Source organism: Dermacentor andersoni, chromosome 2, assembly GCF_023375885.2.
Source record: "Dermacentor andersoni chromosome 2, qqDerAnde1_hic_scaffold, whole genome shotgun sequence".
NCBI lineage: Eukaryota > Metazoa > Arthropoda > Arachnida > Ixodida > Ixodidae > Dermacentor > Dermacentor andersoni.
In genome coordinates, this window is record NC_092815.1 from 190,085,527 (window position 1) to 190,102,540 (window position 17,014).

General features: G+C 50.2%; 1 protein-coding gene across 1 annotated transcript in view; it reads right to left on the reverse strand.

Moving 5' to 3' along the window:
• Nucleotides 1–287: 287 nt before the first annotated feature.
• The window catches only part of LOC126540298 (beta-1,3-galactosyltransferase 1-like), a 95,295-nt gene continuing 78,568 nt past the window's right edge, over nucleotides 288–17,014 (reverse strand). The window contains exon 3 of the mRNA XM_050187100.2: nucleotides 288–2,242. Coding sequence (XP_050043057.1) covers nucleotides 1,732–2,242 — 511 coding nt within the window. The 3' untranslated portion in view covers nucleotides 288–1,731. The remainder of the gene's footprint in view (nucleotides 2,243–17,014) is intronic.

Genomic DNA, 17,014 nt, shown 5'->3' on the forward strand with positions numbered 1-17,014 from the left:
GCATGTAAAACCCTAGAATTTTATTTTAATTAAGTCTGGAAACACGGCGCTGGATGGGGCAGATATGTTTCAATTGTTAACGCGGCAAGCACCAAGCGTAATTTTTTTTTTTTTTTTTGTCTGCGCTTCGCATGACCTACTGATGAAAAAATATATGCGCGAGAATACACGCGACGCACGCTGCTTGCAGAACAAGCAAGGTATTTGTTCTCCACGGCAGCGACAATAGCAGCAGAATAAAAGCCAGCACTGTGGCCGCAATGCAGGCGCAATGATTTCGCGGCATATATAGAATAAACAACAGGAATTTATTTTTAAGACATAAATGCACGTCATATGTAATTAGGAACACCACTCGAGCGGTGTGACCGCCAATAGCAGCGCGCGAAGCAGAGCGAGCGATACCCGCCGAGCAGAATCGCCAGCTGCTTCCAACGGCGCGACCTTCACGCGATCCACTCCACTTCGGTTGCAGCGCCGCCACGGTACTTTTCGTCGTCGGGCGCTTCACTGCAAAGCACGCACTGCTCGGGCTGCTCGTCCCACTCAACCTTATTCTGGTACCCGCTGCTTGGACTTTATACGGAACATCACGACGACGGCGGAAATGCGCCTCGAGTGTCCATATAATTGCTATCGCAACGAAACGAAATCCCAATGCTCGATGCTCGATGCTAAAATTGCATATTATATGGCCAGCGACCTCACTGTCGCCAATTGTGTCGAATGTCCCTTGCACAGCCATTGAACTTCGCGAAACAGCATGCTCTGTTCTGCACCAGTGTGCAGAAGGGGTCCCTGTTTCGACCACGCCGGGTGATTTCAGGTCCGCACAAGTTTCCGCCATAACATTTAGGTCGACATATGTATATAATTTACATTATTCCAGTTCGTTTTAGTACACTTATTTACATGTCATACAGGGTGCACAGCACCATTTCGGTCATGTCTGCATGATGTCTGCGAGCTATGTTCGAACGGAGATTAACGGTCGGTATTTAAAACGCTTAGTGAATTCCATCAAAAACGCCTGCAGCTGCCAGGTGTGAAGTTTATGTCGCAGGTGCACCGCCTCTGGAACCGGCAGTGTAGAGCGCGAAATATCAAGACCGCTGTGCGTTGTGTCCGCACAGCAGTTCGCTGTGTACAGTGAGTTGCCAGACTTCATCCTTGACGACACTCGACCAAGTGTGTAGACTCAGCGTAGCCACCGCTCTTCTAGGTATAGCAATGAACGTCGAAAGCGTCACTTGTGTCTCAAGAAAGCATCCTACGGCATCTACGGAACTTATCACCACATCAGAAGTCCGCGCAAGCACACTGGATTTTTTGCAGTCCACCGGCCTGTCGCAATGTCTACAACGGGAGCGCCGTTCTTAGGGTGTGTGTGTGTGTGTCAGTGCGTGCGTGTCATTGTTTCTTTAATGAGTCTCTCTTTTTCTACCCTCATTTCTCCACGCCAGCTCAGGTAGCAAACCGGAAACTCATCCGGTTAACCTCTTCCTTTCCTCCAACTCTATCTTTCCCCCTCTCTTTCACGCAAGCGTCGTCGGCTCCGTCCAATCATTGTCAGTCCAGGCAGTTCATGACTATGTCAGCTTGCAAGGTTTCGTGCCCGGCCACAGATATGTAACCTTGCGCAGTCGTCAGTTGTAGACGGCGTGAAGCGTAGTAGGCATCATCTGCCTTCTCGGTGTCGAAGCACCTGCCAGGAGTGCAGGCAACCCAAGGCTAGCTGCACTTGCCAGCTGTCAAGTCCCCCCAGAGATTCCGCGTCTCGGCTGCCGTCAGCTCGTGCTGCGCTAGGACGTTTCCGTACAGCGAGCACAACGTCTTCGTCGCGGTGCCTCCACGGTTCTTCTTACGGTGGTTCTTGAACCTGGGAGCGCCCTCCAGTGCAATCGCGTCACTGCCCGCTACAACGGGCGCCCTCTCGCGGCACATGCCCGTCACGTACACGTCCTCGAATGGGAACATGTGCGTCAGCCGAGCGGCCGCGTACAGAGGGCCGACGGCGTCGCGAGTCACAGCGTACGCGAATCCGCTCACGAAGTCCGGCAGTCGCGCCTTGGCGAACAGCTGCGGCGAGGTGAACCACTTGCTGGCCCGGTTCCGGTTGGGTCGGAACCCCTTCATCAGGTAGCCGATGATGGCCCTCCGGCGCCGCCGGGACCCAGCGGTCAAGTAGTCTCGGAGTGCGGCTAGGTTCACGAACGCATCGTCATCGGCCTTCACGAGGTACCTGCGCAGGAAGGTGAACACTGTCAGTCGAAGCGCAAGCGGAGAATGCATGCGAACAGATAAAACCAAGGGATGCATAGGGGAAATTATCCGTGTTATAAGTGAAAAGTAAAAAGGAGAAAGGGAAATGAAAGCGAACGAAAGAAACTCGCAGTTTCGCCCGATAGGCGAACAATCGAATGCGATAGCAAATTAGCAGACAGTTATACACTCTAAAACAATATGAAACCCTTTGGGTTGTATCTTGCCACACAACAATAAACATCATCTGTCTTGTCCGCATTTCCTTTCTTTAACGCTGCGGGCCCGGTACTTCCCAGTAACGAACGGCACGCGCGTTATCAGCATGACATAGCATCCCCGACAGGAAAGCAGCGGGCGTGGCGTTTTCAAGAAAGGAAACGCAAGCAAGGCAGATGACTACTATTGCTGTGTGGCAGATATACACCCCAAAGGGTGTACCTTTGTCTGAGAGTGTAAGAAGTAAGGACAGTAAACTTCGCTCACCACGTAAATTAACAAGCATGGCGCTCAAGCAAGCTTGAACACATCTCACTCGTTGATCGCGCACACCAGCTGTCAAAACTCTGGAGTGAGAAAGCCCGGTAGCAGCAGCGAGCGAACTGACCTTCGTGCTGCCTCTCGATTCGACGCGATCTAAGCGGCGAGAACACAGCGCACACGAAGCTATCAGCATCGGTGCACTCCGTCCCCATCGCAGATCGCTTTAAAGGTAGGGCGCGCGCGGCCGCCGCCGGAGTAGAACGCCCGCTCCCTCACCCCCCCCCCCCCCCCCACCGGTGCTTTGCACGCGACGGAGACGGCGTGCTTCCTGCCCGCTTTCCTCCCTCGCGCGCTTTAGATTGGGCGACCATCGTCGGCTCATACTGGCACGCTTGCACTCGCACATATCGCATACGGCGCGCGGCGACGATGTTATCGTCCTTGGGCTTTGTACGAAACCTCACGTCGACGACAGAAATGCGCCTGAAGTGTCCATATAATTGTCACCGCCATACAAAAACTTGCTGCCTGTTGGAGCCGAACCCACATCTTCCGCATTGCGCATGGGATGTTCAACCAGGTGACCTACGGCGGCGGCTTTTCTCATGTCCACTTTCTTGGGAGTTTGCGTATGCATGTGAACGAGGTCTGACCATGGAGAGCGTCGTCGGTGACAGATTTTGGGTTTCCTCGTATGGTAAAAGAGGCGGCTGGCCATACAGCGTGGGTAGAGACAGCAAGCTATGGAAGGGAGGAGCATGCATAGTGCATTGTCGCGCATATATCCAGTGTTGAGCAACGCCTGTTTTCACGCCCTCGCAAAAGCTGGAGGCAATGGTGTAAAATTACTGCAGCGCGAAGCACTGAAGTGCGGGGAAAAAAAGAACAAAAACGGACGAAGAAAGAATGATTGCAAGAGGACAGCGCTCCTGTTGTCCTCTTGCAATCCTTCTTGCTTCGTCCGTTTTTGTCCTTTTCTTCCCGCACTTCAGTGCTTCGCGCTGCAGAAATTTTACACCACGGACCTAAACCAACTCGCCCACACCGCTATTGTCCTCGGGGCAATGCTCGGGTGTGACTGCGGTAGGACCTTATTAAAGTCCGCAGCAAATACAGAACGGAGCAGAGGCTATCCCTTGAAAAGCGTGATGCGCCTTCCATTTATCGATTCGAATTTCAGTGAATATTCCCCTGACAAATGCCACCGGCACGGCGTGACGGCGCCGTGAAATCTAGACCGAACGGCTGCCGTTGCCAGCGTCAAGATAGCACGGGAGCTTCTGTGCATTGCCGAGTGACATCGAGGGCGCAGCGTGGGCGCACGGAGCCCCGTGTTTGTCGAGGCCGTCTACGCGAGCAGCCGCCACTCGGTCTAGACTGCGTGGATCGACGCATGACGAGCGCACGCGACAAACACATCTAGCTCGCCTCGCAGTCACCGCTATCTCAGCTATGTTTCTGTTTAATACTTTCAATAAGGCAGGTATCAGGAAGAAAATAATATTTGTTAGACATATATTTTTTGTAATTTGTTTTTGTAAATAAATATGCATCGTCGATTGTGAATCCCCGCATTTCGCGTGTGGTGTGTGCTGCCTCACACCTTCTTACCTTGACGGCAATATGGTCACTTTGCTCTCAAATGCTGCGCTGCGTGAATCTCCTGTGTCACACTATCTGCCGTGCCAGAGTACCGATTCACACACACGGCGTAATGAATTGGCCTTATTTCGGCGTAGAACTGAGATTACTGAAGTACCGCACTTTCCGTATATATTTACGAATATGACTGCTGCGGTGCTCCTCAGGAATAAAGCCCAAAAGAACAGTTATATGAGTTTGTGTAAGCACTCTCGTCGGTATGTTGGCAAGGTTTCAAGGAATGAATGGAGCATCATACACTGGCTGCAATAGAACGGAACAGTTTGCAATGGGATATCGATCTGCCAGCGGTGGCGCATAGGGCTCTATTTGAGGTAGCAGTACGAGTTCCTGCAGTAGGTTTATTATTCTAAGACCTCACAGGCTCCGAGGTGAGGAATCGCGTGAGAGGCGTTTAAAAATTACGTTAGAAACCATTCCCGATGACTAAGTCAATGGGAAGCATTTCTCCCCTGCGGGGCGTTAAAAAAGTTACCTTAGAAACCATTCTCGATGGCTACCTAAGTCAATGGGAAGCATTTCTTTCCTGCGGGCGTGGCGGAAAGCCCGAACGAAGTCACGTCATCCCTGGGAAACGCTCACTCGAGGACATGCGCGGGCGGCGACACCCTGCCGACGTGCGATGGGAACCAGAGGTGGTCGCTGACGGTACACGCCAGACCAAATTCGTTTTCGACAAAGCGCCTCGCTGCTTCGGTGCGCACTGCATACCTCTGCAGTCCCTGCAGAGTCCTTGCACTCGCACTTGATACTTTCGTACGTGGGCTCCTGTTTATGTGCAAGTAGAGGCCTCACGCGCAACGTAGCGCAACTATGGCGCGACCGAGTCACGCGTAGGTGCTGACGGGCTGGAGTCTTGAACGCCATGTCGCACAACTTGGTGGCCAACAATGAAGTTGGCTGAGTAGTACAAAACATGGAAGGTCTACGTAGCAGCTTTAGATACGACGACGCTCCATGGAGTGATGCGATTCTCGCTTGTTTTGTGTGGTTTAGAGCTTTCCGCGTAGTTTCTCCGACTCAAAAAGTGCTTGTGACGTACTCCTGACCTTGTGCGCCACCGTCTGTAACATAGGTCACAGAAGGCAAGCACTCTTTGTTCCAGCAAACCGCACCGAAGGCAGGCGGACCCGGCGATTACGGCGAGCAGCGCGCGGTCCCGAAGTGTCGTAACCGCCGTCATTGTCGCGTCAATTGCCATGAACAAGAGGGTCGTAATCCCCATGCATTTCTACCGATTCCCCTCAAAGCCGCGCAAAATGAAGCGGCGGAAGTACTGTGCTGTTCCAAGTTGTAAAGGAGTACATAATAAAAAACTGACTCGCCTTCCCGGCCTTGCGAAAGTGGATGTCCAGCGAAACTGCTCAAAACCTCCACTACAGCTGCTGGCGGTAGTATACAATGCTTTATTGCTTTACATTAATGATAGTAATGGTAATTTAGAGTAATTTGAATAGTGGTAACTTAGGCAGCGCGCCGCCGCTTGTCGCGTTGTCGTTTCTTTTCCCTTTGCCAATCCTCGTGTTCACGCTGCCCCTTGGGAGTCCTAACCATGTGTTGCCCACCCATAGCGATGCTGCAACAACAATGAAATCAGTTGCTAGGCTGGTTATTTTATAGATGAAAGGCTGGTGACGTTACTCCCACGTTGCAAGCTGCCGTCGCCGCGGCAGCTTGCGCAACAGTAATCTTTACCGAGAAACGTTTGCGTGGAGTGCTACGTCCTTCGCATTGTTCTCAGAAGCGTCTTATCATCAATGATCTTGTTTTGTGCCTGTTGTTTATTTGAAAGGAATGCTGTGCTGTATGTTGTATGCGTGATCCCAAAGGATCTATACACTTTTCATTTCACTAGCTGGAGTTCTTTTTTTTTAATGACTAAAGGTTCTATTTTCTTTTTCCCGTGAAGACCTAGTTTACACGCTAACAGCTTCGCTGAAAAACTCTGTCGCCAGCAGGCACCGAAACGTACGCGAGCATCGGAAGCATCGGAGGCGCTGTGGGATGGCAGCCCTCACAGCGGGCAGCCACTGAAACAGTCACGGAGAAGCTTTACCTGTGCCGCTGCGCCTAGCAACATGTAGCCTCGGCGGCTGCTCGCTCACTACGTGGTTCTCTCGACTCACCTCAGAGGAAGTGTTGTGAACGAAGCGTTGTGTTCAAACCGCGTCGAGGCCGGCGAACACCTTGACTAACGCAGTTTCACGGCGCAGATAACACAGGGCAACACAACAAAAGATCGAGGTAATCGCGTGCCGTTTCGTAATCATGTCGTCTGCTCGCAAAATTGCGAACTGCTCTGGCACACTCATACGATTTAATTATAAAAGACAAATGCGGAATATTACATGCAACTGTCGCGCATGCTCCAAAAGTATTTGTGCGATTTATTTGTGTTGTAACCGCCAAGACACGGGGGACCCAAGGCGGCCCTATCGACTGCGGCCAGCCGTCATCATTCGACCTTTAACCCCTGACATCGTTTATTGGAGATCACTTATACATTTTGGCTCTCTCAAGAGCAAGCGGGCAGTGCATTCATTATCGATAATTGCGCGAACATGTTTCACAGAACTTCCCTGGATCTCAGCGCCTTGTGATACTTGCTGCAATTTCGAGTTACAGAGTGCTGAGACGATCCGTTCTACATTTTGCACGTCGTTGGCTTTGGCGTCGTTGGCACCCTTGGCGTTGCAGAGCTTCTTTCCTCTCTGGAGAATGCCTGGCCTGGAGGAGTTTGCAGCGTCCGAAATTTGCCGGAATCCATAACGCAGAAAGTGAGACTGGCGGTTCCAGTTTGCTCCTGTGCTTTTGCCAGCAGACGTACCCCTTTGAATTGGACCGACATTATTAAAGGTCCTGCAGGACGCACGTCAGCGTGCAGTGGAAACCTCAACGGAAGTAACACGATTGTTCACTGGGGATGTTTTTTACAGGGAAGCTGCTTATGGCTAGCCGATTCGTCCGTCCGTCTGTCTGTCGGTCGCCTGTATGCCGATCGAAAGCTACTCTGGCGCAAGCCTACGCGCATGCGCGAAAGAAAAAAAAAAGAAGAGAGAAACACGCGCGCGATTAGCCGACACCACCTAGATAGCACAAGGCCTGTTTACTCCGTTCCATGACGTCACGCTACCTGGCCCGACATTTCCATTGATAAGGCTCGTGTGATGACAGTGGTGACGTCAAAATCATTGTTGCCTACTCGGGAGCATCCCCATCAGATTCAGTGCAGTCGGGCCAGGTAACATGCCATCGTGGATCGGAGTGGAAATGCCTTGCGCTATTTAGGTGGTGTTGGATTATCTGCGCCAGTAGTGACGTCGTTGCTTTCGGTCGCAGCCGATCACGCGCGCAGCAGTTTCTCTCCGGTTCCGTAATGGATGAGCCACGCGTCATACGTACTCCTGAAGAGCACGCAGTCTTCGATCAGCAACGCCGCGAGCAGAACAGGGAACGAACTCGTCTACGCCTTGCCGATGCTGCAGCCCAGGCACAAGAATAGGCTCGTGCAGCCGAGCGCAAGCAGCAACTGCGTACCGAGGATCCGGCATGCTACTAAGCCGTCGTTTATTGAACCGTCATAATCAACCCAGTGACAAACACCGAGGCCGGACGTCTCAGCTTCGCTTTTCTTGTGGTTTCTGACTTACACTGAGGACAGAAACCACAAGAAAAGCAAAGTCGCAACGGTGATCAACTCGGAACTAAAAGAAATCACCAGCGCATCAATTCGGAACTGTACGGTAGTTGAGGCCGAAGAGGCAGCCGTGGCTCTAGCGGCAGCGGAGGGCTACCGATCCAACAGGTCCTTAACCATACTCACAGATTCACAAGCAGCATGCCGCAACTACCTAAACGGCAGAATCAGCCACAGCGCGCTCCGCAACCTCCGCTCAAGTGGCAAAACCGTCAACAACCAGGCCAAACACACGATAGTTTGGGTGCCGGGACATACCAACATTACGGGAAATCAGGAGGCGGACAGGATAGCTCGAGGGTATGCAACAAACCGAGCATCCAACAATCCCGACCCCGCTGAGGAAACCGAGCCGGTAGCCCAAAGCTATTCAGAGATACTAAACTACTACAGAGGCATCAGACGAAAATACCCGCCCCCTCACAAACAACTAAATAGAGAAGACGCCGTAGCATGGCGACAGCTACAAACGGGAACATTCCCGTGCCTAGACATACTAAGCAAGATCTACCCCACGCAGTACGAGAGCAAGTGCCCATGGTGTGGAGACAAACCAACCCTATACCATACCACATGGGCTTGCCAGAAAACAGATGGGCTAGCCATAATAAAAAACCCGAGTGCGGAACAGTGGGAGAGGATGCTATCCAGCGACATCCTGAAAGCCCGACAAGGACTAGTAAGGCGTGCACGCAGGGCAGCTACCCTCAACGGAGCCCTGGACTAGGGGAACCGACCCTGAAGCCGCAAACACTGCAAAATAGAGCAAATAAACGTTTTTCATCATCATCATCAGCTTCGCTGGTTAACAATCTGTGCGGAGTACCTGGCCGTTACTTTTTCAGTAATAATGCAGGATCCATGGAAGTGTGATTCAAACTTCTCATACAATCCAGGTGTATGAATGGGCGTCCGGAGTAGCACTTCCTCACCAGGACGAAAGGAGACGTCCCGACGAGGGATGTCGTAACGTTGCTTGCGATCTAGCTTATGTGTCGAGGCGAGCACGTTGGCGATATTCGTCAAGTCTCGACACGAACTGTTCGGGTATACTGGCCGAGATGTTAATCGTGGCATTTAAGAAAGCGACGTCGATGGTGAATGACGGCGAACGGCCGTAAAGAGGTAGAAAAGTGAGTACCTCGTAGTTCGTTGGATAGCGGTGTTGTGAGCAAAAGTCACAAGCGATAAAAGTCTTTCTTAGTTGTTGTGGTTTGGCCCGACAGACATTGATATACTATATGTAAGTGTGCGATGAAATTGCTCTGTTAAGCCATTTATTTGAGGGTGGTATGCGGATGTCGTCTTATGAACTGCGCCACAAGCTTTTAGTACCTCTTCGATCATTGTTGATATGAAAGTCTTGCCGCGATCACTCAACAGTACACGAGAATGAATGAATGTTTGATGTTTAATGGCGAAGGGCCAGGTATGGCCAAAGAGCGCCAATCTAGTGTTAATGAGTTTGTAGCAGTCTAATGGGATCTGTAAAGCTAGTGTGGCGTGGCTGTAAAGGAGCCTAAAAGATGTTGCTGCAAACGGCATAAAATCTACGCGCAATAAAATTATGGCAATGATTAATGACGTGTACTATGAACACTAAAATGCATTGGGAAAAATGACGTAATATACAAAATATGTGAGATGCTAAAATTGTCTAAGAGCACTACTGCCTCGCCAGAGCCCTTGAAACACAAGGGCCGAGAGGTATGTGCTATGCGAAACAACTATCACAGCGCTGTCCTCTGGAGAGAGGAGGCGCTACGAACGTATAGGGCTAATTACATGTAACACAACATTTTTCAGGAAACCTAGGACTGCGTTGGTGTCAAAAAGCGGTTCTGGGCCGAGTAACATTACAGGCGGAAGGGGAATGTGCTGTCAATATGCTAAGGGAAAATGTTTCTTTCGCTCAGATTCGGCTTTCCGACACTCCAGGAGGACGTGGAGGACGGTCAGCCTCTCCCCGCATTTCCCACAGGTTGGAGGCTCATTTCCAGGGAGTAAAAAATTATGGGTCCAAATGTGTGTCCTATTCTTAGACGACAGAGTAGGACATCTGTTCGGTGTGATTTTGTTGCACAAGGCCAGAACCCTAATTGTGGCTTTATCACGTGCAGCTTATTTGTTTCCATGTCCCACAAGCGTTGCCAGTAGTTTCGCAGTTTCCTGCGCAAGAAGGGCCTCAGATCTGTGACAGGGACTGCAGCGGTAGGATTAACAGAATACGATGCAATTGATGTGGCCATCTGGTCCGCCAGAACGTTTACCTTCGATGCCCCTATGACCCGGCACCCAGCATATGATGACATGCTGGTTACATATATATGCTTTACATAGGACGGAATATAGTTCATTGATTACTGGATTTTTGTGCTTACAAAATGACAGTAAGGCCTTCACAGCACTTAGGGAGTCCGTATATATAACAGATATTTTGAGTTTTGTTTTCCTTATATGCTGCACAGCCGACAATAGTGCGTAGGCCTCAGCCGTAAGGATGCTTGTTTCCAGGTGCAGTACATCGGATTCGAAAAGGATGGACCGACGGCTGCATAGGACACCCCTTCGCGTGACTTCGATGCGTCTGTGTAGAACTCCGTGCAGGAGTGCTTGTACTGGAGTTCCAGGAAATGCATTCGGATTTCGATATCTGGGGCGTGCTTTGTTACTTGTAGGAAAGATATATCACATTGTATCAGCTGCCACTCCCAAGGCGGTAGCAGCTTAGCTGGAGGCATTAAACGATGTTTGAGGAGTGGAACATCCATTTCAACACTAAGCTCCCTCACACGAAGTGAAAAGGGCTGTCTTACAAATGCACGATTACGAAAGACTGTAGCAGATGTCATATCGTTAACGGTGTTAAAACATGGATGTTGAGGATTAGAGTGAACTTTCAGAAAATATGTTTGGCTGATGTATGTTCTCTTCAGATGAAGTGACCACTCATTTGATTCTACATACAAACTTTCAATGGGACTTGTTCTGAAATCGCCAGTGGCCAGTCGGATTCCTAGATGGTGGATCGGATCTAGCATCTTAAGCGCGCTCGGGGCGGCAGAGTGATAGATCACGGCGCCGTAGTCCAACAGTGATCGAATGAGGCTCTTGTAAGGATTCACTAAACGTTTCCTGTCGCTGCCCCATGTTGTGCGGGATAAAACTTTCAGTAAGTTCATTGTTTTTAAGCATTTGACCTTGAGATACTTTATGTGTGGAATAAATGTTAGTTTAGAGTCAAGTATGATGCCTAAGAACTTGTGTTCTTTGTTCACAGGTATTCGCTGACCATACATTTCGATACTGGGATCTGCAATGTGCCCTTTGTTTCTTGTAAAAAGCAAACAAGAACTTTTGTTCGGGTTCACTTTAAATCCGGTTTCGTCTGCCCATTTGTACACTTTGTTCAAGCCCTGTCGTACTTGCCTCTCACACACTGCAAGGTTGCAGGATTTGAAACCTATTTGTACGTCGTCGACGTAAACGGAATAGGAGATCGCTGGTGGTAATGCAGCACGAAGAACGCTCATTTTCACAATAAAGAGCGTGTAGCTAAGCACACCTACTTGGGGTACCCCAGTTTCTTGTATAAAAGGTCGCGACAATATACTGCCGATTTTCACGCGGAATGTACGTTTGGACAGATAGCTTTCTAGCATGTTTAACATATTTCCACGGATGCCTATTCGCGATAAGTCTCGCAGGATCCCGTATCGCCACGTTCTTTCATACGCCTTTTCCATGTGGAGGAATATCGATAAGAAGAACTGTTTATGTACAAATGCATCAGGGATATTTTCTTCAATGCGCACCAGATGATCAGTCGTAGACCGCCCTTCTCTGAAGCCACATTAATAGGGATCAAGCATATTGTTAAGTTCAAGGAAATGTATGAGTCGACGATTAATCATTTTTTCAAATAGTTTACACAGGAGACTTGTAAGAGCTATCGGACGATAACTTGCCGCCAAGGAAGAGTCTTTACCGAGGTTCAAGACGGGAATAATAATAGCTTCCTTCCATGAGGATGGGAGGTATCCGGCAGCCCAGACAGAGTTGAATAGTGCCAGAAGTGTCATCTGTGTGTCGCAGTGTAAGTTTTTAATCATGTCGTATATGATTCTATCAGCTCCCGGTGCAGAGCTTCTACACGTGCTAAAGGCAGCTTTAAGCTCAACAATATTAAAAGGGCGGTTGTATGGTTCATCCGGACGGCATTTGCGATCCAGTGCCTTAAGTTCAGCTATTTGTTTATACTTGAGGAATGATCTTGTGTAGTGTGTGGAACTTGATACATGCTCGAAGTGTTCGCCCAAGGCGTTGGCCTGGTCTTCCAAGGTAGTCCCTTGGGGGTCAACCAAGGGCAATGGGTGGATTTGCTGCCCCTTTAGCTTTCGTACGCCATTCCAAACTTTAGACTCTTGAGCGTAGAATGTGATGCCCGAGAGAAACGTCTCTCAGCTAGTTCTCCTTGCCTGTCTCCGCGTGCGCCTTCCTTGCGATTTGGCCAGTTTAAATTCAATGAGGTTTTCCGCAGTCGGGGAGCGAGGCAGCAAACCCCACGCTTTGTTTTGTTTCTTTCGTGCGAGTCTGCGCTGTTCATTCCACCAGGGAACCCGTCTTTTACAAGAGGGACCCTGTGTTTGTGGAACGAACTTTTGAGCTGCGTCGAATATAGAACAAGTAAAATATGCTACTGCTTCCTCGATGTTAAAATTACTGATAGAATCCCGTGATAAGTAAGTGGATGCGTTAAAATGACTCCATTCGGCGGAGGCTAGTTTCCACCGGGGGGCGTGTGGAAGGCATTCAGGTGGATGTATTAAATTTAACGTTATAGGGAAGTGGTCACTTCCATAGGGATTTTTGGTTACATGCCATTGTAAATCAGGGAAAATTGAGGTAGAGCCAATTGACAGGTCTATTGAGGAATATGAATTATGATAACTGTTAAAATACGTTGGTTCCTTCTTGTTGAAGATGCATGCACCGGAATTCAGAAGAAAATTTTCAATAAAACGACCTCTCGCGTCACATCGCGCGTCTGCCCACATGGTGTTGTGGGCGTTAAAATCGCCTACGTAGGTAGGGGTCCGGGAGCTGATCAATCAGGTTATAAAAATCGCTCTTTCGGAGATCGTAATTTGGGGGTATGTATATGCAACATACAGTGATTAGTTTATTAAAAAGAATTGCCCGAACTGACACTGCCTCAAGGGGCGTCTGAAGGGCGATATGATGACAAGCTACTGACTTGTCAACAACTATTGCTACACCGCCGGCCGAGGCGTTCGCCTCGTTGCGGTCTTTACGATAGATTGTGTAGTGACGGAGAAAATTTGTGTTCGTAGGTTTCAGATGTGTCTCTTGAACAAACAGCAACTTGGGATTGCGTTTGTGTAGAAGTTCACTAATGTCGTCTAGGTTATGGAGGAGCCCTCTAACGTTCCATTGTAGTATTTGTGTATCCATTATGCTATATGTGTTGGGTGCTGTGTGTTTAATACACTGAGGTTAGCTCACGGGCCTTTTTCTGGTGCCGTGACGGGAGTTTTGTCTCTTTTGGAGCGATCGAGAGTGCCTCGCCGCTCCTTAGGCTCTGGTGGCGCCGTCTTGCTGGTGGTTGTGTCCATCGCCTTTTGCGAGGCGCTGGGCACGCGCTTTTCCTAGCGCTTTGTTTGGCGTGAAGCCCTCGGCACGTTGGACGAGGCCTTTGAGGTCACCTGCCCGGAGGTAGATGGCCCCGTCTGCTGGGTTGGCGTAGCAGCGCTAGCTGCAGCCGCCAGGGGGGCGGATGGCGTCACTGCCGCCTCACTGGGTGTGGGACGGTCAGCCGCCGGAGACCGTTGTGGCGCTGCCCCCTGACGCGCCACTTCGGCAGATGTGTTCTTAGGCAGATATGCCACCCGCCTACGTGCCTCCTTGAACGATATATTTTCTTTCACTTTGATCGTGACAATTTCATTTTCTTTTTTCCAAGACGGGCACGACCGCGAGTACGCGGCGTGCTCTCCATCACAGTTTGCACAATGCAAAGAGTTACCGCAAGCTTCAGACGTGTGTTCATGGGCACTGCATTTCGCACATGTTTGGCGGCCTCGGCAGCTCTGCGAGCTCTGGCCAAAACGTTGGCATTTGAAACATCTCAGGGGATTTGGTACATACGGTCTTACACGGAGCTTGGTGTACCCGGCCTCGATTGACTTGGGCAGGAAACTTGAATTGAAGGTGAGTATTAGGTGTTTGGTCGCAATTTCTTTGCCATCTCGCCTCATCTTGATTCTTTTGACATTTATAACATTCTGTTCACTGAAGCCCTCCAAGAGTTCAGCCTCAGTGAGCTCCAGCAAATCATCGTCCGAGACAACGCCGCGGGTGGTATTCATCGTACGGTGCGGGGTTACGACTACTTGGGTCTCCCCAAATGATACTAGTTCAGGCAGTTTCTCAAATTGTTTCTGATCGCGGAGCTCCAAGAGGAGGTCACCGCTAGCCATCCTCGACGCCTTAAAACCTGGGCCAAAAACTTCGGTAAGGGACTTCGATACAAGGAATGGTGAAATTGTTCGCACTGATTTAGCTGGTTTTTCAGAATGGATGACGTGGAAACGAGGGAAAGATTCTTTTTGCCGACCAAAAAATTGGAATAGTTCATCGGTGCGCCTTCTTTTATGAGGGCGATCAGGGAGTGGGGGGAAGGAGCTAGCCATAAATATATGTGAGATTTCGGCAGTAACGCCAGCCACCCACCGTGGAGTACTACAGGACCTGTGAAACACGGCCTGCAAAAGCCAGCTGTACATTACCACTATAACCAAATATGAAATAACCTAGGTTGGCTATTCACACAAGGTTAAGCCTTGCTGCCTGGAAAAATTGGAAGTAAAGGGAAGCCAGGAGTAGACAGGAAAGGTGGAAAGTAAAGGAAAGACGAAGGTTGTAGGAAGAGAGAGACAGGAAAAGGCAACTACCGATTTCCCCCGGGTGGGTCAGTCCGGGGGTGCCGTCTACGTGAAGCAGAGGCCGAAGAGGTGTGTTGCCTCCACCGGGGGTCCTTAAAGGTCCGAACACCCGGCATTGGCTCGACCTCCAGGATCCCCCTTTCCCCGGACACTGCTAAGCCGCGCACGGTTACACGCGGGAGGGTCCAACCCTCGTGTGCTCGGGTACGTGGTGTCGCAACACACCAAACGCCTGCTGACGCAGACGCCCCTGCGGGGAACAGTACACGAGGTGCACCATAACGCAGCACAATGGCGTCCAGAAAGAAGGCGGCAACGTCTGAGGCCTAACTAGAGCGTTCTCTGCGTAACGTGTGAGATGGTCGAAGGCTGTCACGATCTATCGATGACCGGCTGCCGTTATGGGCAGAGGTCCGACTAGATCTCTCCCAACGATGGCGAAATGTGTCTCGGAACAAGGGATGGGACGTAAAAGGCCAGCAGGAGCCGAAGTCGGTCGTTTCGAGCCGCCGTTGACACTGAACACAAGAAGCGACGTGCTTCGGCACAAAGGTAGATATTCCTGGCCAAAAGAAACAGCTCCAAACGCAGTTGTATGTTTTGTGGAAACCCAAGGGGCCAGCAGATGGGTCGTCGTGAAATGCTTCAAGGACTTGTGCGCGTAGCGAACGTGGAACAGGTACCCAGCGGTGTCTGTCGGTGTTTTAAATGTAGCGGCACAGCACATCGTCTTCGCGCTTAGTCGCAGTTGTCAACGTAATCTGGCATTCGGTGCAGGAGAAGTTCCGCATAGGCGGTGGATAATGCAGTTCCAGAATGGATCAGAATGTTGACACAAGGCGAATTGAGTGCTACGATTGCAATATAGGGTGTGAGTAACCGCTAGCGGTGATAACGTAGGTGGAGACACTCTCATCAAGTGGCGAGCAATGGAGAGACGTGCTCGAAGATAATAGTGGCAGGGGGAAGCGAGACAGAGCGTCGGCATCCTGACGTCTTTCTTTTTCCCAGACTCGTACACAACCTTAAAACCGTACTTTTATAATCGGAGCACCCAGCTGCCGAGACGTCTAGACGAATTTTTCAGTTACGACAACTGGCATAAGGCGTGATAGTCGGCTATGACAGTGAAGCGACGTTGTTGCGACTGGGGGTCTGAAAATGTGGAATCTACTTAGCTAGTGGAGGATTAAGTGAACGTGGGGCTAAGCCCGATATCCAGGACGTTTTACAAACAAGATTATATTTACATATTTACATGAAAGATCAAAGCAGTACAGAAAAAGTTCATGAAGATGTACCAGCCGATCACTCCCGCCGTCCGTTGCTCTTTTTATATCCTGCGTGGTCATTGTTCAGTCACTTCCCCCAATCTGGCTTCAGAAGACCGATGACATCAGGTCCCACCAATCCGGAGGTATGTTGCCCTTTCCCTCCGAAGTGAACTTTGTCGGAAACATACGCACATCACTTTGCACAAACAGGGGAAGGGGGAGCGTACGCTGACTCCGCTTGTCCACTGGCTCCGCTTGTCCACTGACTCCGCCTGTCCACTGACTCCGCCTGTCCACTGACTCCGCCTGTCCACTGACTCTGTCCCCAGCGTGGCTGTGCCAATTTGTGCGGGTTAACAAGTGAAGGACCGTATTCTTGCATTTGCCCAAACCTGTCCTGACCGAGGTACTCCCGTGCCATCAATCATCCGTTTTGAGAACCATTTTGGTGAGTCCGTCGGTCCGTTCCCTATAATCGCGCTGGCCGTGACAGGAGGTTGTCGCGAGGTGGACGGCCGATCAAAACAGCGTCCACGGATATGGCCGGAATTTTTCTATGGCCAAAAATGATGCGAGGAATTCCTGCTCTGTTATCGAGTAGTTCTGTTCGGCAGTCTTTAATGAGTGACTGGGATAAGCAACAACTCTCTTTCTGGCGTTAGTGGTATCAC